Source organism: Haliotis cracherodii, unplaced genomic scaffold (genome assembly GCF_022045235.1).
Source record: "Haliotis cracherodii isolate W230 unplaced genomic scaffold, xgHalCrac1.p SCAF_19, whole genome shotgun sequence".
Lineage (NCBI taxonomy): Eukaryota > Metazoa > Mollusca > Gastropoda > Lepetellida > Haliotidae > Haliotis > Haliotis cracherodii.
In genome coordinates, this window is record NW_027266274.1 from 20,169,008 (window position 1) to 20,192,405 (window position 23,398).

The window sequence follows — 23,398 nt, forward strand, 5'->3', positions numbered from 1 at the left end:
CGTTTCAGTTATGAAGCCAAAACAGTGCATTGTGGGTCATGATTAGGGAGAGGAGAATCAGGGATTCTAACCATCATGGCGGGTCTGATGTTCACAAGGACAAAAGTAAGTCAGCGTAGGATTAGTGAGTGAGTGAGTTATAATTTTACGTCGTATCAGCATTATGTCAGCCATATAACGACAAGCATTGGATTAAGCCTCTTGGACAATATTTCAGTTGTTTCTCGGCATGCCAGCTGAAGAGAACATGTTGATGAGTGGGGTTTTCATGATGATCTCAGCGGTACAACAATTGTACATTGTACGAGACAATTACATGCAATAATCTTAAGCTCTGAATATTACAAAAATGTCTAGCATTACAGGAAATGCATCTGAAATTGTAAATCATGTCTTGTTATATCTTATAGCAAACTTCACATTTGTGTTGACTAAGTTTGTTTTCCTGTTCATTCGCCTGAAGCAATACAATGTAGTTTTTGATTGCATGTTATATACAAAACAGCAATTTTCTCCCCAAACCTTTTCCCAAGAATAGCTTGTGCACACTACACACAAGAAATTACAGTATGCAGTTTCCCAGTCCATGTTTATTCCCATTTTCAAGCAAGAAAATATTTACATATTCCACGTCTCGAACACACACGACCTCAACAGTAAAATGCTACAATACTTAAAAACAATGCGATCCAACATAGCGTGCAGTTACTTCCCTTTACATGCTCACTGCTTTACTGTTCATCTCGTGTGTTATGGTCGTGGTGGCAATAGGAGTTTATGTGCTTGTTTTGCTGTTTGCAAATTTCGTCAATGAAAACATGAAATTTACGATACATCACGACACATAATGATTTATTAATCCAATGGTATTTGTGTACTGTATGCCAGACAATGTTTCATAGGCAGAGAGTAAGGTTACAAGTGTTTTTGTCTCATAAAATAAGCCAGAATTTTCTCCCCAATCTTTGGGAGACTTAATGTCATGGCAAATATCATAACTGAAAAGAAATTTCAATACAGTGATAAGAAGGCTGAAGACTTTATATCTCTAACAACTAATGTTCATTTCAAAGCAAAATCATGGTGAGTTGATGTGATTTGCCAATCAGTCCATACACGATTTCACCGAAATTAATGTAAAAATTAAGTGAAATCTTGGATAAAAGTAACATAGTGGATTACAAAGTCCAGATACACAATGAACACTTTTATAGCCAGATAGTGTAATAACAGGACTAACTTGCGTACTTCAGTACACATTTGTTGACATGCTACTTTCGGTGTTGTGTGCTTACGATAACTTCTTTGCATTATGAAATAAAATCGAAACTTGTATGCATGTACTATGCACACACTGGTATTCAAAGACTGTATTCCAGTATTTTACGCATCTAGGAATACATTTATGTAGGGAGGCCCTTCACAGGTTGATTAGTTTGAAGTTTGAACAAAACAAAAAAAGCTGTCCGCCTGCACTTTATTTTCAAAAGCCATTGCCTGAGAACCAATTGTATTATTTTTAATCCTAATTAACTAATATTGCAAAGACCAATGTCTGTACACGAATGTAACTCCTCATCAAGCCACTACATCACCTGGTAAAGTTCTCCCTGTTTTTGCGGATGCTCTCCTGCCCTGGTTTCTCTGGCTCCTTGATCTCTCGGTTCTTCTTCTCCTTGTTCTTCTTGCGCTGCACGGTGTGGAGGATGGTGGCTGCGCTGTGCTTCGGCAGCAGCTGCACAAACAACCACAAACTCAATCAGGGAATCACATCAACAAAGTCAGGCAAGGGATCGATAATTATTAGATTTTTATCCAAATTTAGTTTATTGCACAAACAACAAATGCAATTTCACTGAAGAGAAGTGGAATTTTTAGACTTTCATCGAAAATTTAAATATACGTCCAGAGGGAAGCATTATATTAATCATAGTTTAGTCATTTGTAAACAAAGTGTTAGAGACGTCTGTGTACATTAACCGTTGATGGATATACTAAGGAAATACTTTTAATAAGCATATTCCAATATTTTTAATATTTGGTAAAAAGGTCACAAAAATGAAATTAGGCTGCTCTGAGTATTAAGGCATGAGGTATTTAAACACAACAATGACATTGTTCAGGTTCAAGATGGACTTGAGCGCAAACATGTCAGATGCTTGAAAACATTTACATTGTGAGTCAGTATATAAACATGATAAAGAAAGAAACATACGTAACAATTTACTTCATCTGTCGTTGCTTGGTAACATGTTTGGTATCAAAATGAGAATAAAAGACCGGCATGCACGCAATAGCAGAATTTACTGACGTGAAACAAATTTCCTGATCATTTTTAGGTTCAGATATGTGCAATAGGATTTGTAAATATTATCAGAAAATTTCAACTGATAGCTATGTTAAAAAGTATGCCTTTTAATTTTTGCATTTGTGACCTATTCTTAGGACATTTGTATTTGTATTTTTAAAGCACATTTAATTGAAAGAAAATATGATCTTATTTGATATTTAACAAAAAACACATGGGTGCAGGAGAAATGAGCCATCCTTACTAGCTAACATATCATTGTCTGCTACTCACCTTGTAGCTGAGCATGCACTGTTCCTCACAGATCGCCGTGATGACCTGGTTGACCTCCTCCGACATCTCACGCAGGAACCAGTGGGCGTACTGGACGCTCGTTGTCCCGATAGAGTGCCGCTGTAAACACAAACCGGACATGTATACCACGTACTGGACACTTGTCATCCCGATAGAGCGGCGCTGTAAACACAAACCGGACATGTATACCACGTACTGGACACTTGTCATCCCGATAGAGCGGCGCTGTAAACACAAACTGTACATGTTTACCACGTACTGGACACTTGTCGTCCCGATAGAGCGGCGCTGTAAACACAAACCGGACATGTATACCATGTACTGGACGCTTGTCATCCCGATAGAGCGGCGCTGTAAACACAAACTGTACATGTATACCATGTACTGGACGCTCGTCGTCCTGAAAGAGTGCCGCTGTAAACACAAACTGTACATGTATACCATGTACTGGACGCTCGTCGTCCCGATAGAGTGCCACTGTAAACACAAACTGTACATGTATACCACGTACTGGACACTTGTCATCCCGATAGAGCGGCGCTGTAAACACAAACCGGACATGTATACCACGTACTGGACACTTGTCATCCCGATAGAGCGGCGCTGTAAACACAAACTGTACATGTATACCACGTACTGGACACTTGTCGTCCCGATAGAGCGGCGCTGTAAACACAAACCGGACATGTATACCATGTACTGGACGCTTGTCATCCCGATAGAGCGGCGCTGTAAACACAAACTGTACATGTATACCATGTACTGGACGCTCGTCGTCCTGAAAGAGTGCCGCTGTAAACACAAACTGTACATGTATACCATGTACTGGACGCTCGTCGTCCCGATAGAGTGCCACTGTAAACACAAACTGTACATGTATACTATGTACTGGACACTTGTCGTCCCCATAGAGTGCCGCTGTAAACACAAACCAGACATGTATACCATGTACTGGACACTTGTCATCCCGATAGAGTGCCGCTGTAAACACAAACTGTACATGTATACCATGTACTGGACGCTCGTCGTCCTGAAAGAGTGCCGATTGGGTTCAACATCACATTCAAGATTATTGCACTTATATAGCGACATACATGCACATGTGTGTGTGGCTGCTTGTACTAGTCCGGACTAATGTTGATTTTATAGTGCCGGCCCAATGAGTTACCATGTTGGAGATTAACATAGATACCTCACTAAGGCAGTACTTCTTTTATCCCCTAATGCCAAGCTACATGGAGGTAAGAACGTATGAGGAGACTGACCTCCTCGGGACACAGCGGGTGGGTGGCGTTCATGAAGTGGCCGCAGATCATGGGGAAGATGATGCTGAAGCGGTGCTGGGCCGGGAACTCCATACACTGCTTGAACTGGTGCTCGAACAGGTTCGTGTAGAAGCTGAAACACACAGTATCGGGTCTGAGGAATTCAGTTCAATATTTACATGGGGACTTCTTTAAACATGATTAACCTTACACAAAAAAGTTGAACAAAACATCGGCGATCATCAATAAAGTATACTTTTGGAACGAAGTCAGCTTGTCTGTTATCATCATGATTTCCTGTTGTCTATTTTTAGTTCAAGAAACAACATTTCACTTAGCTTCAATGTTGAATATCTATTTGTAACAACTAAGTCTCAAACCAAAGTGAAACATTCAAAACGAAAAGAGAAAATTATGACCAAACTTTGTGTGAATGACATGGTAGATCCAACCAAATTACTTCAGAGTTGACATCATTGAATATGTCAGCTATGAAATTACACTACACTGAACATGATGTTGAAAGAATAAAAACAAGGTAATTTTCTTTAAAAAAATTAATTTGTTGGAAATTTGGACTGACTAAATATGGGTGGATACTGGAAATGGCAGTTTCTAAGCCCAGCGCAAACACTGCACTGAGTTAGAATATTGGTTTTCAGCAACCCATGGCTACTAACGGGATTGGGTTGTCGGGCTCCCTGTCTTGGTTACCGCATCGTCATGTTCATCATCCAATTCATAATGATGTCCAGCCATTAGAACAGGTCCTACCCATCAGTAGATGTCATACCCCTACCTATAGGAAAAATTTGTGTTCTTGTCTTCTGTTTAATGCCACAGTCTGCACTTTTCCAGCTACTTGACGATGGCCTGTAAATAATGGGAATCCGGACCAGACAATCCAGTGATTGATATTGTGAACAATGACCCACGTCACTAGGGTATGATGACATAGATCATCCGAGTCACCAGGCCTGACTTCACAATTCCATCTGGTCCCTTTCAAAACCAGAGTAAGTTAGAGAGGACCTAATCTAACCCGGAACCCCATGGGGTCACAACAAGACGACACAACACTTACCAATATATAGAGAGGTCGCCTGTTTCGTTGAGCAGCTCGTCCAGGGCGTCGACCATCTTGGTGTGGAAGATGACGGTGTTGAGGTGGCGGGCCAGGTCGCGGTGGTCCTTCAGGATCAGCCCCGCTTTACTCATGCTGGTGTACGACTGGAACCAGGCCATACTCATCATGTCAAGAGGACTCTTCCAAAGTTTTAAAATTAAGGGGGTTCTAGGTCCTCTCCTATAGTGTTTGAATTCTACTTATTCTAGGGATGCAAAATCTTTCTCTTTTAGCGCGGACCCCATGAATCATGCTTAATTTCAAACACTGGTTCCATATGTTTAAAGATAAGTCAGTTCATATCAAATATATCAACACAAGTGGATGAAAGTTTGAAACTCTGATGCTTGCATTAATGGTTACTGTCTTTGTATAATGTCACACTCTGCTATATGACAGCCGCCTGTAAATAATGAAATCTGGACAAGACTATTTAGCAATCAATATTGTGAGCAACGATATCCATGCCATCGGGGTACGCTGACACGCAATCAGCCAAGTCACTGAGTGGACCACCTGATCTAATACGTCGCCTTGTCTGACCAGCACAGGTTGTTGGGGACCTAGACTACATCTATAATGGATGATAGTTACTGAGTATTGCAGACATCCATGTTGAAGGGATGAACTCACCTGCAGCCGGAACCAGTCCAGACGAAGTCCACGGAAGTCAAACAGCTCATTTTCTTCAACTGATAACATACATAACAACATATTACAGAGTTATGGATCATGAATATTTTGTGGATATTTTAATAAAATTGTGTGCTCAGTCTTCACTACAAAAAACATCCCTCATAATATTCATCTGTCCTAATTGTTTTTGTTCAGTATATGTAAACATTTCTGACAGTGAAATATGGGGTTTTATAGTGGTTTTATAGAGATACCATGCCACAGTTTAACATGGATACCCCACTCGAACACTGACTCCGAGCTGACCAGTCCTTGTTTTAGCCCCTTAATGCCGAACACCAGGTAGGGTAACAACAAGTACCATCTTTTAACATATTTTGGTATGAAGTGGACAGGGATGGAATCACCAGCCTTCTGGTCTCTGGATAGACGCTCTGACCACTAGGCCGTGGAGGCGGTCAGTAGGCAGGTGGGCCCAGACCAACAGGGTTTCAATGACAAAATAGAAGAACTGACAGCTTCACTTAATAACATGCAAAATTTATACAAAATCAACATTCGCGACACAGCGGATCCAGTGGGGTGAATACAGTTCTCTATCAAGACACCTTACATCCACGGTTCCTGTGTGGTGGTTCACGATGTCAGTTGTGCATAGTGTGCATCACTTCAACATCCTTGACCCACATTTGCTTTAAATTAATGAAGATCTATGTTAAATACGAAGTTAATTCTTTCTGGGTTACGAACAGAAGAGTGTGTCCCTGATCTTGCTCACCTTGTTTGACTGACAGGGCAGATATTGTGTTGTAGAAAGATGACAGAATCACAGATTCATCTTCTGGGCACATTGCAAGATTCTGTTACAGACAAAATATGAGGTGAATGTGAATCAGAAAATTGAGACTAAGTGCACAGGGGAAGGTATTCATGGTTCGGATCCACTAATTACCACTGGGAATAATTGGCCACCAAAATGAACACTATACAAGACTTCCAACACAAGTATCGCTAGTAAACAGCTACATGAAAGGGCTACTATCACGACGATACTATTGTTTGCATTTCCCCATCCATATAAGATACATCAGAACATGTGATGATATTGCTATTTCTTGGCAACAATAAGAACTTGTGTCTAACAGTAAATATTACAGTGAACACAACAGATAAGGGACCTTAGGGGTGAAAAATCACATTTTGACTTCTTATTATATTCTAAAACTACAGTATCTTCGGATCACAAAAATACAACCAAGCGTTAGAAATTGCTACTAGTCCTGTAGTGATTGCCAAACTAACCAATAGTTCACGTGGCATAAGGACCAGTAAAAATTTGCCATTTTTAGCTGATATTTTTGAAACAATGTTTTGATTACATTACAAACTAACGAGGGAAAAACAAGATATTTGTGTACAGTTCGCACACATGGCGATTTATGACGTCACAGCACAATCGCATCCTAGCACCTATTAGATCTCTTTTCTCGAGGTGTGTCACATTTAATGAATATGATTAAAAAGAGCTTCTTAAAAAAACCAGCTGATAAAGCATCTAAAGAATGTGCTGATGGACGTTGAACTTAATGAACATAGTAATACAAACAGTTTCAATCAATGGCTGGACCTGTCACTATGTGAGGTAAACAAGGACTTGCCTGGATGAGCTGATTGAGATAGACCGCATCGTAGCCCATCAGGTATTGCACATAGTAACGCTGTATCACCTGGTTGTATTTCTTCACCAGCCCTGGCAATGTGTAGAAAACTTTGAAATATTGTTGTATAACCATCAGCTATTTCTACAATCACTGCATTGTTGTAAGTAGTTTCAGGAAGCAGCATGTAGTACAGCCTTATGGATTGATAGATAGCCTAGTAATGGCCATTTGTTATTGTCAGTTGGTGGGACAAGATGACCCAACATGAAAGATTGCATCTGTTCCAGGCAAGGGAGGTAACTGACTACAAAAAAACAGTTTCCACACTCGCCGAACTAGGCTGCGTTGTAGTGCCAGCAGTGGCGATTACGAGAAATGTCTCTACAAAATTTGCTATAAACTAAATAGCGGCGCCCAGTCAAGATGATCTGATCAATAATCAAGGTCAAAGGTGAAATCACTTGAGCATCTTGATCAAAATCATGAAAGATTTGGAAAACACCTGTCGATGCCCAGTTGTTGGTTCACATGCCTTGCAACTTTGAGCCTAGTTTGGGAAGGGTGGAAACACACAATGTCACATGGTAGCAGTTGTTTAAGTTGGTGTATTAAACTTTAAAGTCACAAACTGTTTTGGATCTACTGAATCTTCTCCTCACCTTTCAGTTCCTCCATGTAGAACAACAGTTCGGGGAGTTGTCTGGAAAACATCAGAAATCAGAACAAATATGACAGAAACCATAATTTCAAACATTGCCACATCACTGATGTTGAAATTGCAAATAATGTTTGGATTGTCAGATTATGTCCAGTGTTCTGAATGTGCCTTAATTGTCCAAGATTTGATGTCTGGGTTCTGACTCCTGAATACACACCTGTCGTAGAAGTCCTCCTGGGACAGCTTGATGTTGTGACGTTTTGACGGCGGGTTGACGACATGTCGCAGCAGCCAGTGGATCTCATCCCGGGCCATCGACAGCCCTTGTACCACGAACATGCCCTGAACACAAACACCATGTCAGCCATAGACTATCTCCCCCTATAACCTCCCTTACACACAAACATGTCAGCCATAGACTCCATCTCCCCCTATAACCTCCCTTACACACAAACACCATGTCAGCCATAGACTCTATCTCCCCTATAACCTCCCTTACACACAAACAAAACACCATGTCAGCCATAGACTCTATCTCTCCCTATAACCTCCCTTACACACAAACACCATGTCAGCCATAGACACTATCTCCCCTATAACCTCCCTTACACACAAACACCATGTCAGCCGTAGACTCTATCTCCACCTATAACCTCCCTTACACACAAACACCATGTCAGCCGTAGACTCTGTCTCGGTAATAGGTAATAAGACATCGGTGGATAGTGAACGTTAATGTTCAGTAATAAGACATCGGTGGATAGTGAACATTAATGTTCGTGAATAAGACATCGGTGGATAGTGAACGTTAATGTTCGGTGATATGACAATGGTGGATAGTGAACGTTAATGTTCGGTGATATGACAATGGTGGATAGTGAACGTTAATGTTTGGTAATAAGACAATGGTGGATAGTGAACGTTAATGTTCGGTAATAAGACAATGGTGGATAGTGAACGTTAATGTTCGGTAATAAGACAATGGTTGATAGTGAACGTTAATGTTCGGTAATAAGACAATGGTGGATAGTGAACGTTAATGTTCGGTAATAAGACATTGGTGGATAGTGAACGTTAATGTTCGGTAATAAGACATTGGTGGATAGTGAACGTTAATGTTCCGTAATAAGACAATGGTGGATAGTGAACGTTAATGTTCGTGAATAAGACATTGGTGGATAGTGAACGTTAATGTTCGGGAATAAGACATTGGTGTATAGTGAACGTTAATGTTCGGGAATAAGACAATGGTGGATAGTGAACGTTAATGAGGGTACTGAGACATTGGTGGATAGTGAAGGTTAATGTTCGGTAATAAGACATCGGTAGATAGTGAACGTTAATGTTCCGTAATAAGACAATGGTAGATAGTGAACGTTAATGTTCGGTAATAAGACATTGGTGGATAGTGAACGTTAATGTTCGGGAATAAGACATTGGTGTATAGTGAACGTTAATGATGGAACTGAGACATAGTTAGAGTCACAGCCTCCACTGTATCATTATTCACCTTTGGCCCCAGCAAGCCTGGCTGGTCTGAAAACACCAGGGACAGTTCTCGCAGCATGGTCCGCAGGAACTTCCGCCGCTCACGGTGCACCGCGGGACTGAAATCAAAGTAGGAAGTCAAGACCTGTGGTTACCAGCATTGTGCATGTGATATTGTGACATAAGTCATACAGTTTGCATATGGTTAAATTTTAATATCGAATTCTCCCTAAATTAAGGTTTTGTATCGATATTGACATACTGTCATGGTTGATCATATTTTCAATATCTGTTTGCATGACTCACTCAGTCCTGTGGTTTAACATGACCTGGGGCCCGTTCCACAAAGCGAGTTTAACGCTACGATGATTGTAAGCCTTCGTTAAAGTATGGGAGTTACTATCAACTTAGCGCTAAGATCGCTTTGTGGACAGGGCCCTGAGCATGATGCACTGATGCCAACACCTCAGCCATTATAAATGAACCATGCTTTCATAAGTAAGCATAATTCTTAATCTATGATATCTCAGTGAAAATTCTCAAATTTATCTCAAATTTATATAATCATACATAAATGTAGAGCATGTGATTCTATTAATTGAATTATATGCATTTTTTCCAATTTTTAATCCAATGGTAACTGACAAGTTCCTGCCGAAACTATACTAGTTATAAATAGAACAGGCAGTTGCCAGGCAACACTAGTTCAGGTAGCTGTAGTCGTGTCTTGCCATGTTGTTTACAGAATGGACTCCTCGAGTCCTCCTACATGTTTTTCCTGATACACAGCTCACATCTTGTTGTGTAAACAGCCTTTATCAAACTGCATCCCTGTTCACAAAGCGTAAACGGGTCTGACTGACAGGAAGGGGCTGACTGACAACTTTCTGAATTCAGTGGCAAAAATATTTGACTAAAGAGTACCAGTACGTGGAGTTAATTTTGGAGATCGATGCTAATGATGTCAGTCACTGGACTGTCTGGTAGAATTGACTGACTGATTGCTGTCGTGTAGCTGGAGTATTGCTGAGTGTGGCGTTACACAAACAAACAAGCATCTTGTTGCAGTACTCACGCTGTCTGTAGAGCCAGGGTCTGCAGCTCCTTCACTTCTGTCACCCGCTTGTGCTGGATGTTGTGGCTATAAAACATAAATCATACTATAAACATCTTCCTGTTAGATAACTGTCAATACGGAGTGTCTGTATGCACCATGCTCCTCCATCAAGAATCCTGTGGCAAAATGTTATCATATCAGTACTCAATAGTCTTGATAACCAACAAATATCAAATTGTAAAAGGGACTTCAGTCAATGAAATTTCACTGTATGTTCTAGATTTCTTGTAAAGCAGCCCCAAGACGTACCCCTTGAGACTGTCGAAGAAGTTGACGACGTAGCTGTGTATGTGCAGCACCTCGTCCCGGCACAGCTGGATGATGTAGGCGGAGCTGAGAGCCGTCTTCCACAGGTCCCACGCCTTCGCCTCCGACACATGTTGGTAACACAACATCAGCCCAACTGAAACACAGACATAAAACAAACTGAAACACAACCAACATAGGCCTGACTGAAACACAACCAACATCAGCCTGACTGAAACACAACCAACATCAGCCTGACTGAAACACAACCAATATCAGCCTGACTGAAACACAACCAATATCAGCCTGACTGAGACACAACCAACATAGGCCTGACTGAGACACAACCAACATCAGCCTGACTGAAAAACAACCAACATCAGCCCGACTGAAACACAACCGACATCAGCCCAACTGAAACACAACCAACATCAGCCCGACTGAAACACAACCGACATCAGCCTGACTGAAAAACAACCAACATCAGCCCAACTGAAACACAACCAACATCAGCCCGACTGAAACACAACCAACATCAGCCTGACTGAAAAACAACCAACATCAGCCCAACTGAAACACAACCAACATCAGCCCGACTGAAACACAACCGACATCAGCCCGACTGAAACACAACCAACATCAGCCTGACTGAAACACAACCAATATCAGCCTGACTGAAACACAACCAACATCAGCCTGACTGAGACACAACCAACATCAGCCTGACTGAGACACAACCAACATAGGCCCGACTGAAACACAACCAACATCAGCCGGCCCGAAACACAACCAACATCAGCCTGACTGAAACACAACCAACATCAGCCTGACTGAAACACAACCAACATCAGCCGGCCCGGAACACAACCAACATCAGCCCGACTGAAACACAACCAACATCAGCCCGACTGAAACACAACCAACATCAGCCCAACTGAAACACAACCAGCATCAGCCCGACTGAAACACAACCAACATCAGCCCAACTGAAACACAACCAACATAGGCCTGACTGAAACACAACCAACATCAGCCCGACTGAAACACAACCGACATAGGCCTGACTGAAACACAACCAACATCAGCCCAACTGAAACACAACCAACATCAGCCCGACTGAAACACAACCAACATAGGCCTGACTGAAACACAACCAACATCAGCTGGCCCGAAACACAACCAACATCAGCCCGACTGAAACACAACCAACATCAGCCTGACTGAAACACAACCAACATAGGCCTGACTGAAACACAACCAACATCAGCTGGCCCGAAACACAACCAACATCAGCCTGACTGAAACACAACCAACATCAGCCTGACTGAAACACAACCAACATCAGCCTGACTGAAACACAACCAACATCAGCTGGCCCGAAACACAGCCAACATCAGCCCGACTGAGACACAACCAACATCAGCTGGCCCGAAACACAACCAACATCAGCCCAACTGAAACAAAACCAACATCAGCCTGACTGAAACACAACCAACATCAGCCTGACTGAAACACAACCAACATCAGCTGGCCCGAAACACAACCAACATCAGCCCGACTGAAACACAACCAACATCAGCCTGACTGAAACACAACCAACATCAGCCTGACTGAAACACAACCAACATCAGCTCGCCTGAAACACAACCAACATCAGCCCGACTGAAACACAACCAACATCAGCCCGACTGAAACACAACCAACATCAGCCCGACTGAAACACAACCGACATCAGCCCTGCTGAAACACAACCAACATAAGCCCAACTGAAACACAACCAACATCAGCCTGACTGAAACACAACCAACATCAGCCCGACTGAAACACAACCAACATCAGCCCGACTGAAACTCCATCTCTCATTCCTTAAAATACAAATACTTCCTACACAATGCTAGTAGGGGTGAAACAATACAGCAAGGTCATGACATGATACACAGGTCATGATACGATATGTATCCAGTGTTCGCGGTAGGTTTTTGTACAGTGCGTGCAGAAATGAAATAATATATTTTCAATTCAAATATTTCACGTGTGAAGTTTTTATTTCAATAAAATCAGTACCAGTACAGCTAATAATCATGACCAAGCTCTAACTTACGGTCCAGTTTTGATATAATGAACGTTCAATCATTAATAAAATAAATATGACTGTTGTTAGCACATGCCCATGTGTCGAAGTTTTCTTCCGTCGCTCTGTTTATGATCGTTTGTATTACCGACTAGAGTATTCCCTCGTTATTGCGCACTTCAATATAGCGCTAACTCGGTTATAGCGCGCGGTAAAGCATGGCTCCCAAAATTTACAAACATTTTCAATAAACTCAAATTTTCCAATGACACGATGTTTTCCCCCATCTCAGAAAACATTATCAGCTGATCACCACGATCACGTAACACCGGAAATACCAGTCAACGAATCCGAACTGAAGTACACAATTTAATCCTGTTATTATAATATCTGGTAATATAAAAAAATGTTCATTGTTTATCTGGACAAATGTTTGCAATATATTTTTTAATTATATTCAAAATTTCATTCAATAATTTTGGCGAAATCGTATGCGAAGTGATCGGTAGACTGCACAACTCACCGTTATTAACAGCAACCATGGTCAGATTACTGCTATTGACGCCTTGAAACAAACTTTAGTTGCAAGAGAATGGATACACATATCATATATGCCGTACCATGACCGTACTCAAGTCATATTTGAGGCAGTTTGACAATTAAATGTCAACATAACAATTTCGCAATCGAAATACATGTTGCGCGGGAAGCCCCTACGGTGACTGGTAAAAATCGTTAAATACGTCAAAATATATCCTGCATACAATCTGTACCAAAGTGCCATGCTTGTGGTTCCTATAATTTTAAGTATATATGGCTGAAGCTGCAACTAAAATAACACGTTTTTTGAATACATTATTCCTGATAAAATAATAATTTCGGATACAATTTCTTCCGACCATTGCATCAAATTTCTTTAAAGTTGTATCACTGGGTACGTTTTAACTGAATCACCGGTAGATTGGGAGGAAACGTGTGCACAGCTGATTGCCATTTCCGGCTTAGTTTACGAGAAAATACACACGGTAATCTTAAACTCTGCATATAAAACAATGCCTTTGAGAGCAGGAAATACATTTTAAATAGTATATCATCATGTCTAGTGATGTTTTATATCAAATTTCATACTTTTATTGACCAAGTTTGTTACAGATATATCTGCTTATTAACCTGAAGGGATTTGATGTGTTTGTTTTTTTAAAGAGCAAATTATACTTGATAAATCGATAAATAAATGTATTGCTTGTAAGCTGGGTTCTGATTGGATGAAACGTTCGACTTCCGGGGAATTCCATCGATAGTAACGAATGACGTCCTGTGTCTGAGATAAGTTATTCCGTTTTCCAAAGACCATATATGGAAATTTAAAGGACGCGATTCAAAGCGCCATCTGGCCACATTCTATTTTTTGCAATGGGAATTTCAAGGTTTTGATTTATTTTCGTCTGAACATCGTAAGCAGGCTATCAGCTTTCAATAGTTTTGTTATTTTATGGTATTATTACAAAATTAAGTATATCACAATCTGTGCATGCAAAACACGCAAGCGAAATATTTTTTGCGTGTTTATATGATTTTAATGCGTGGAAAGCGCAGGTTTCTGCGTTAACGCGAACACTGGTATCACGATACATCTTATCACAAGGATACATCTTGGCAATAATTATATCAGAGCAGGATTAAGAGGATAAAGCTAGCTGTAGCCACATTTTCGAAGCTGCTATTTTTAGTTGTGAACTTATTACAACACATTTTGCGGTATTTGACGGAAAAAAACGCTGATGTTGGGGTCATTAAACGAGAAGTAGGTAATTTATTTTAGCAAGTGTGTAGTCTTGCATCGATACTGTTGTATCATGCATCGTATTGTCGGAAACTCACGATGCACCGGAGTATCATGTCCCCCCTAAACCTTACAGGGACTACAAGTTCAATGGACTAAATGCTTCTACAGACACACTCACATATAATCCATCGCTCCATTATGTCCAGCGAATGGTATTCACACTGAATCTGAAACACACAACAAACAGGAATAAAAACATACTCAGCTGATGTAGTTATTCCAGCAAATAAACTGTGATGATAGTGCTGGCTTGTCACAATGTAAGTCACAAATCAAGGAATGTCAGCTTAATACTCAAGACAAGTCTGAAGGAACATATCGGGAGTACCTGGCATTCTCAGTGGCCAATATTTGGCACCTAATATGAAGTAAATGTTGCTAAAACTCCCTAAAGTTCAGTTACAGATACCCTAACTCTATCATAACTCTTAACTGAATATTTTATAGCTTTGCACATGTGACTTGGTTTAACACTATTGCATTTAATGCTGTGTTAGAATACCTTTAAATACAAGAATATATTATCTTACAATATTTGGGCACATAGTTTAAGATCCTAGACTCTGACAAAGCTAAAATTATAATCAGGATAGTTTGTGAGTCAACCCAAAACAAGTGGATCCTGACCAAACCAGGGGAGGCAACTCAACATAGTGGTAAACTAGATGATAATGGTGATAACCAGTGATTACCCACCATGTCTGTGTTAGGGACAGTGGACATCTTTGAAGGTTCCGACAGGAGGCTAAGGAACTGATGGTTCCGCATCTGTTCTGCGGGGAGGTTCCGTCGAGGGTAGACGTCGTGCAGCGACAGCAGTGCTGGCATCAGGAACTGATCAGCCAAAATAAATGGGTCCCATCATATCAACTTTGCAAGGAACAGATTAAACAGGTCTGTCAAAATTCGCCATTAACATTAAAGGATACATAACTGCACTACTTGGAGTTTCAGTGGTCAGCAGTCCTTGTTGAAGTTAAACCCCATTTCACCTCAACCCATGTCAAACCCCATTTCACCTCACATTCACCACATTTCAACTCACATCAAAACAGCATTTCACACATCTCACACTAAACAACATTTCACTTCAACTTATGTTAAACCCAATTTCACCTCACCTCACCTCACCTTAAACCCCATTTCACTTTACCTCACATTAAACCCCTTAAACACCATTTCCCTTTGACTCACATTAAACCTCATTTCAACTCACCTCACCTCACAGTAAACCCTTATGTCATCTCACGATAAACCACTTTACACTTCACCTCATGTGCCACCCCATTTCACGCACCTCACATAAAACCCTGTTTCATTTCATGTTAAACCCCATTTCACTTCACATTAAACCCCATTTAGTTAAATCCCTTCTCACTTACCTCACAATAAACCTCATTCACCTCATGATAAACCCCATCTCACCTCACCTCACCATAAACCCTCATTTCACCTCACCTCACAGAAAACCTCATTTCACCTCACCTCACAGAAAACCTCATTTCACATCACCTCACCTCACAGTAAACCCCATTTCACCTCACCTCACAGTAAACCCCATTTCACCTCACCTCACAGTAAACCTCATTTCACCTCACCTCACCTAACAGTAAACCCCATTTCACCTCACCTCACCTCACAGTAAACCCCATTTCACCTCACCTCACAGAAAACCTTTTTTCACCTCACCACACCTCACAGTAAACCCCATTTCGCCTCAAGCCATGATAAAACTGGAATAATGTTAAAAGGGCGTTAAACCCAACTCACTCACCTCACGATAAACCCCATCTCACCTCACCTCACCACACGTAACACACAGACAACATGCGCTTCAATATGTGCAGTGTATGACTCACCCGGGAATGTGGCACAAACTCCTCCGATAACTTCTTCATGGGCATGTCGTAGTCCAGGAACATCTGACCTAGACGCGGGTACGCAAGGTCACTGAAAGAAACACCAACTGGTTAATTGAGCATTCATAAGCAGGGGAAAAGAGCAGCCTGATTGGCTTAGGCTTGGGGAATACAATTTCTGGGTAATTCCCATTCTATTTTCAGTAGCTCAAGTCATTAACGTAAATTGTCATCCCTTTAGATCAATATGAATATCTGTCAAATGACACATGACCGCTTCAAGGCTAATATATATGCATCACTGAATGATTTTGTTTAAAGCTGCACTCAGCAACATTTAGGGTATGTGCAAAGAGCCTTTAAATATCCCCGTATGGACCAGACAGTGATGACATGATGATAGGGGAACAATGACATGCAATCACCATGGCCACAGTACCAGACATCCTCATCCATTAAGTCACCTCGTACTTGCTGCTGCTGGTTTGCTGTTTAACGCCGCACTCAGCAAAATTCCAGCTATATGATGGTGGTCTGTAAATAGTCAAGTCTGGACCAGACTATCCAGTGATTGATATCATGAGCATCGATCCACGCAATTGGGATACGATGACATGCATCAACCAAGTCAGTGAGTCTGACCACCCGATCCCGTTAGTCGCCTCTTACGACAAGCATAGTCACCTTTTACTGCAAGCATGGGTTGCTGAAGACCTATTCTCCCCCGGGTCTTCATGGGTCTTGTAGTTGCAGTTGCTGGGTGGGGACTAATTTTAATTGGGAATTCCCACGAATCACGACACTCTCTAATCTAGCTGGTATGGCATCCAGGACCAACATATGATAAACTTTAAAAGAAATCATTACAGTATACAGTAAGGCTGGGACAATACACTAACTATGTAATCTGATACGTATCACGATACACCAAATGTGTGATCCGATATGTATCACGATACACCAACTGTGCGATCTGATATGTATCACGATACACCAACTGTGCGATCTAATACATATTACGATACACCAGGTGTGTGATCCGATATGTATCACGACACCTTACTCACGATCCGATACATATTGTGATACTTGCATGTGCACTGTGGTGTGTAAGCCATCTTTTTCACAGACAGGACTGCCAAATACCTGGACCACTAATGATTAGCAGTTGGCAGTGTCAGTTATGGCGCAATGAAAAAATTTCAATAATCATTTTCACGAGTAATTAGTGTTTGGTGTAACTTTATTAAAGAATACATTTAAAGGTAAGAATCAGTACATTTTACTTTGTGTGTGACTGTGATCGATGCTTGTATCGAGGAGTAAACAATTGTGAGCCACCAATGCATCGGTGTATCATCCCACTACAAGTAGACTGCTCAGCTATGGGCATGTGTGGCTTCCGGTAAACAATAGTATTATCATCCAGGAATAAGAACCAGGTCGATTCAAGACTGATAATTATGGCTGTGACGATTCACTGATACCTACAATATCATCGATACTTAGGTACACACGATACTTGAATCGTCAGTTTGTAAGATCGCGATTTGCTATAAATAGAACATGAACTAAAGTTACCTCCGATCATGGCACAAGTAGCATAGCGCCACCTATAAGCATGGCACAAGTAGCATAGCGCCACCTGTAAGCATAGCAGGAGTAGCATAGCGCCACCCATAAGCATGGCACAAGTAGCATAGCGCCACCTATAAGCAAGGCACAAGTAGCATAGCGCCACCTATAAGCATGGCAGAAGTAGCATAGCGCCACCTATAAGCATGGCAGAAGTAGCATAGCGCCACCTATAAGCATGGCACAAGTAGCATAGCACCACCTATAAGCATGGCACAAGTAGCATAGCGCCACCTATAAGCATGGCAGGAGTAGCATAGCGCCACCTATAAGCATGGCACAAGTAGCATAGCGCCACCTATAAGTATGGCACAAGTAGCATAGCGCCACCTATAAGCATGGCACAAGTAGCATAGCGCCACCTATAAGCAAGGCACAAGTAGCATAGCGCCACCTATAAGCATGGCACAAGTACCATAGCGCCACCTATAAGCATGGCACAAGTACCATAGCGCCACCTATAAGCATGGCACAAGTAGCATAGCACCACCTATAAGCATGTCAGAAGTAGCATAGCGCCACCTATAAGCATGGCACAAGCAGCATAGCGCCACCTGTAAGCATGGCAGAAGTAGCATAGCGCCACCTATAAGCATGGCACAAGTAGCATAGCGCCACCTATAAGCATGGCAGAAGTAGCATAGCGCCACCTATAAGCATGGCACAAGTAGCATAGCGCCACCTATAAGCATGGCAGAAGTAGCATAGTGCCACCTATAAGCATGGCACAAGTACCATAGCGCCACCTATAAGCATGGCACAAGTAGCATAGCGCCACCTATAAGCATGGCAGAAGTAGCATAGCGCCACCTATAAGCATGGCAGAAGTAGCATAGCGCCACCTATAAGTATGGCACAAGTAGCATAGCGCCACCTATAAGCATGGCACAAGTAGCATAGCGCCACCTATAAGCATGGCATAACACGAAGATGTTGTAGCTGAGGACGTGACGACTATCTGTTACATTTTATAGCCATTCCCTCATTTAAAACTGTTTTGTTCTTGTGGTTTTCTTTGTTAAAGTTTTTGAGATAACAATAAATATGTATGAAGAAAGGAGTTTTAGAGCTGCATTTCAGTGATTTCATCAGTTCGTCTCGTGATAGGAATTGTATCGCAAGATACCAGGCGATACCCTTCTATAGTGATAATTGACCTGAGTGACATCTACTGCGTTTGCTGGTTAACAAACTTCGTCTGTCTTTAACGAGGGACTACTAATACACCAAACACAGAGATCAAGGCTGTATCTCACCCTTTTCCATGCAGGAACTCATGCGCCACATTAAACAGACCCAGCACCGTCTTCCGGTCCTCCACCTTGGACACCAGGATCATGATTGACACGTACGTCGATATCAGGTCCAGGTAGTTCCGTGTCAGGTCAAAGTTGGACGTCTGTGACAAGAAGGGCACTGGTTTAACATTGTTTGGGTCAGTGATGTCACTGCATGTCAGCATAATTAATGATCAAAGTGATACTACCAAAACATGCTTCCCCTTTGGAGAAATCCTAGAGAATGGGTATGGTGTTAAGAAAACAGATCATAATTGGGACAAATCTGAGAGTTGAAACCTTGATCAGCGGATCCTTGAACAGCCAAGGAAAGCAACTCTGCTCTGTGACTTGCATCAATCAGAGGAGCAGGCAAGCCATAACAATCAACATGTCATCTGTATAACACATGTACAAGGCCCTGGCACAGCCTACCAGTGCCTTCTTCAGATCATCATGTTATGTAGTTTTTCAACATAAGAGACAGACACGATGGTTGCTCAATGATATTGATACAGTTAGAACAGAGCCTGGGAATAGTTCACACTGCAAAGCCTTCTCATATCAAATTTGAAGATGTCATGTCATCCCAACATCCTGTGAGCTGATACTTACGATGTCCATGTGTACTTGACAGGCATCAATAGTGGTCAGCAGGTCCACAACATGGTCCTAGGAGAAACAGAACATACTTGAACATATCTTTTTATTACCATGGTCACAGAACATTGAACTGGGGGACGAACATCTTCCAGAGGCAAGGGAGATAACTGACTGTAAAAGTCCAGTTTCCACCCTTGCTGAACTAGGCTGGAATTGTGGAGATATGTTTTGGCTGGACTAACTAGCCTATGCATAGTCCAATCAAAATAGCTAAACAAAATTGCCATTCTGTTCATAAACAACATGATTTCGATCAATGGCAGGATTTGCAAAGGAAGTGTACCATCAACTGGGCGTTGACAGATCATTTCAAAATCTTTTTATGTCTATAATTAAGGTGGTGTTTCACAGTCAGTTAACGCCCTTCTTTCGGGAAGACAGGCGAGGGAAACCAAAACACACTTAAAGACATGTTACTGTCACACATGTTATGTTAGTGTTCAAAGTGTCATCCCAAATGAAGAGAAAATCATAGTTCAATATTCTTAATTATTACACACAGTGTTAGAAATAAGTGAGTACATAAAAATTGTATGTGCACTGGGGCAATTATAACTTCACACACACACCAGTGTATTGTTTACGTAATCCGAACAGCATTGTTGACGCCAATTGATTGCTATTGTGACAAATGGTCGGAACGACATCACACTAGACATGCTAGATAAGAAACAATGTCATAGCTGAAGATTATTGAAGTCATTCGACAACTGTGGTTTTGAAAGACAGTGGTTGTGATAAGTGCATTTTTCTAAAAGGGAGCTCAAAAATATTAATAACTAAAGGGTAATAAAGAAATGTTTCCACTCACATGTGTGTCATACTGACTTTACAAAACTTGTGTGAGCATTCTACCAGCGCTCTTGTTCACGAAATACAAGAATAGTGACACTCAATTACTAAATCAGTATGACACACATGCTCGTATACCAATCGCTATATCCTTAATAAGGCCATACCTTCTACTGCCATTTGTAAAGGGGAGGTCGGGTAGCCTAGTGGTAAAAGCATTGGCTCGTCACGCCCATGACCCGGGTTCGATTCCCAACATGGGTATAATGTGTGAAGCCCATTTTTGGTGTCCCCTGCCTTGATATTGCGGGAATATTGCTGAAAGCGATGTAAAACCAAACTGACTGACTCACTCCCATGTGTAAAGGTCGCCTACCTTGAAGTCCAGGATGTCCACAAACGTGTAGTAGTACAGAGAGAGGGACTTGGTCACCTCACTTTTCATTGTGTTGACGACATTCAGCTGAAACCAACAACAGTAGACATCATTGGTGTCAGTGTGATACAAACAGTGCCATTGCACAGTAGCTCAACTGCAAAAATGTCAATAGTGAACAAACAAAGACAGCCACAGCATGACATCATAAGGAAAATCATACATCATTGTACATTAAAGTTCAGCTCCCTCCGTCTGGCAATTTCAGAGGAAGAAGTTTTCAGAGGCAATATTCATTTTTGTAACATTTCACAGTATGTTTAAAATAAGGTCAGAAAACCAGTATGAATGAGTTGAAACCCACATCTCGAAATCTTTTTACCAAATCAAATAACATATTATAAAAAAATGGAGGAGTAATGGTCATGAATAGGCCAATAAGGTTGCTACACAATCCACTTATAACATTAACAAGTATTTGTCACAAAGTGACGAAATGTCCCCCGCCTGTATATACCCCAGAGTACCAAATATGAAGACAATCCAGTGTTTAGTTCTTGAGATATTGCGGCAACACTGTTTTCCAACTCCAAAAGCAGATTTGCCTGCTGTGACCTTTAAAATGAGGTCAAGGTCACCAAAACCAACTGGTGTCTGCGGAATCTGTATATACACCATAGTTCCAAATATGAAGACAATCCAGTGTTTAGTTCTTGAGATATCGCGGCAACACTGTTTTCCAACTCCAAAAGCAGATTTGCCTGCTGTGACCTTGAAAATGGGGTCAAGGTCACCAAAACCGACTGGTGTCTGCGGAATCTGTATATACACCATAGTTTCAAATATGAAGACAATCCAGTGTTTAGTTCTTGAGATATCGCGGCAACAAACAGGTGGGACGTACGGATGGACGTACGGACTAGGGTCGTGAATACTATATCCCCCGCTTTGCGCTTTCGTGCGGTGGGGGACAACAAGCATAGGTTGCTGAGGACCAATATCATGAATATTGTTGTTGCACTTAGATCAGTAGATAGCATCGTCCATGCACTTGTGCGTGTACTAATGTACACATGTGTATCAAACTACTAACCTTGTATTTTAGTACTAGCCCACTGAGATCCCATGTCGCAGTTGAACATGCATCACCCAATCAGACACAGTATACTGACTCGGAGTCGACCAGGCCTTGCTTTATGCCCTAATGCTGAGAGCCATGCAGGGTAACAAGTACTCACGTCTTTGGTATGACGCGACTGTGGATCAAACCACCTACCTTTGACTATCTGGGATACCACTAGACCATGGTGTAGTTTTATACATGTTATAGCATTATGAATATTGTCAAGTGTTAGAGTTACCTGCCCCTGTTTGATGTCATACTGGGGGAACTTCCTCAGAATACTCTTGATGGCTGAGTCCATGGTCTTGTCAGACAGGAACGGTGGCTTGTTGTCATTGTTGCCCAGCATCTGCACAAGGAACAAAAGTTAACATTCTGTAACATGATGCATTGCTCACCATGCTCACGATCTGATACGTATCATGATACATTGCTCACCATGCTCACGATCTGATACGTATCATGATACATTGCTCACCATGCTCATGATCTGATACGTATCATGATACATTGCTCACCATGCTCACGATCTGATACGTATCATGATACATTGCTCACCATGCTCATGATCTGATACGTATCATGATACATTGCTCACCATGCTCACGATCTGATACGTATCATGATACATTGCTCACCATGCTCACGATCTGATACGTATCATGATACATCGCTCACTATGCTCACGATCTGATACGTATCATGATACATTGCTCACCATGCTCACGATCTGATACGTATCATGATACATTGCTCACTATGCTCACGATCTGATACGTATCATGATACATTGCTCACCATGCTCACGATCTGATACGTATCATGATACATTGCTCACCATGCTCACGATCTGATACGTATCATGATACATTGCTCACCATGCTCATGATCTGATACGTATCATGATACATTGCTCACCATGCTCACGATCTGATACGTATCATGATACATTGCTCA

General features: G+C 41.5%; 1 protein-coding gene across 7 annotated transcripts in view; it reads right to left on the reverse strand.

The window, feature by feature from the left end:
* The window catches only part of LOC139466851 (nck-associated protein 1-like), a 57,719-nt gene that overhangs the window by 29,881 nt on the left and 4,440 nt on the right, over window positions 1–23,398 (reverse strand). For all 7 annotated transcript variants that reach the window (XR_011653631.1, XR_011653632.1, XM_071248593.1 and 4 more), the window contains exons 2-20: window positions 22,680–22,790; window positions 21,319–21,405; window positions 20,103–20,159; window positions 19,467–19,609; window positions 16,576–16,666; window positions 15,413–15,550; window positions 14,835–14,883; window positions 10,803–10,956; window positions 10,512–10,577; window positions 9,459–9,555; window positions 8,166–8,290; window positions 7,950–7,990; window positions 7,288–7,379; window positions 6,408–6,489; window positions 5,627–5,685; window positions 4,952–5,097; window positions 3,868–4,000; window positions 2,582–2,701; window positions 1,596–1,735 (exon numbers count right to left, since the gene is read on the reverse strand). Coding sequence is in view for 5 of the 7 variants with exons in the window: in XM_071248593.1 (XP_071104694.1) it covers window positions 1,596–1,735; window positions 2,582–2,701; window positions 3,868–4,000; window positions 4,952–5,097; window positions 5,627–5,685; window positions 6,408–6,489; window positions 7,288–7,379; window positions 7,950–7,990; window positions 8,166–8,290; window positions 9,459–9,555; window positions 10,512–10,577; window positions 10,803–10,956; window positions 14,835–14,883; window positions 15,413–15,550; window positions 16,576–16,666; window positions 19,467–19,609; window positions 20,103–20,159; window positions 21,319–21,405; window positions 22,680–22,790 (1,931 nt within the window). In the remaining 2 variants the exon portion in view is untranslated. The remainder of the gene's footprint in view (window positions 1–1,595; window positions 1,736–2,581; window positions 2,702–3,867; window positions 4,001–4,951; window positions 5,098–5,626; window positions 5,686–6,407; window positions 6,490–7,287; window positions 7,380–7,949; window positions 7,991–8,165; window positions 8,291–9,458; window positions 9,556–10,511; window positions 10,578–10,802; window positions 10,957–14,834; window positions 14,884–15,412; window positions 15,551–16,575; window positions 16,667–19,466; window positions 19,610–20,102; window positions 20,160–21,318; window positions 21,406–22,679; window positions 22,791–23,398) is intronic.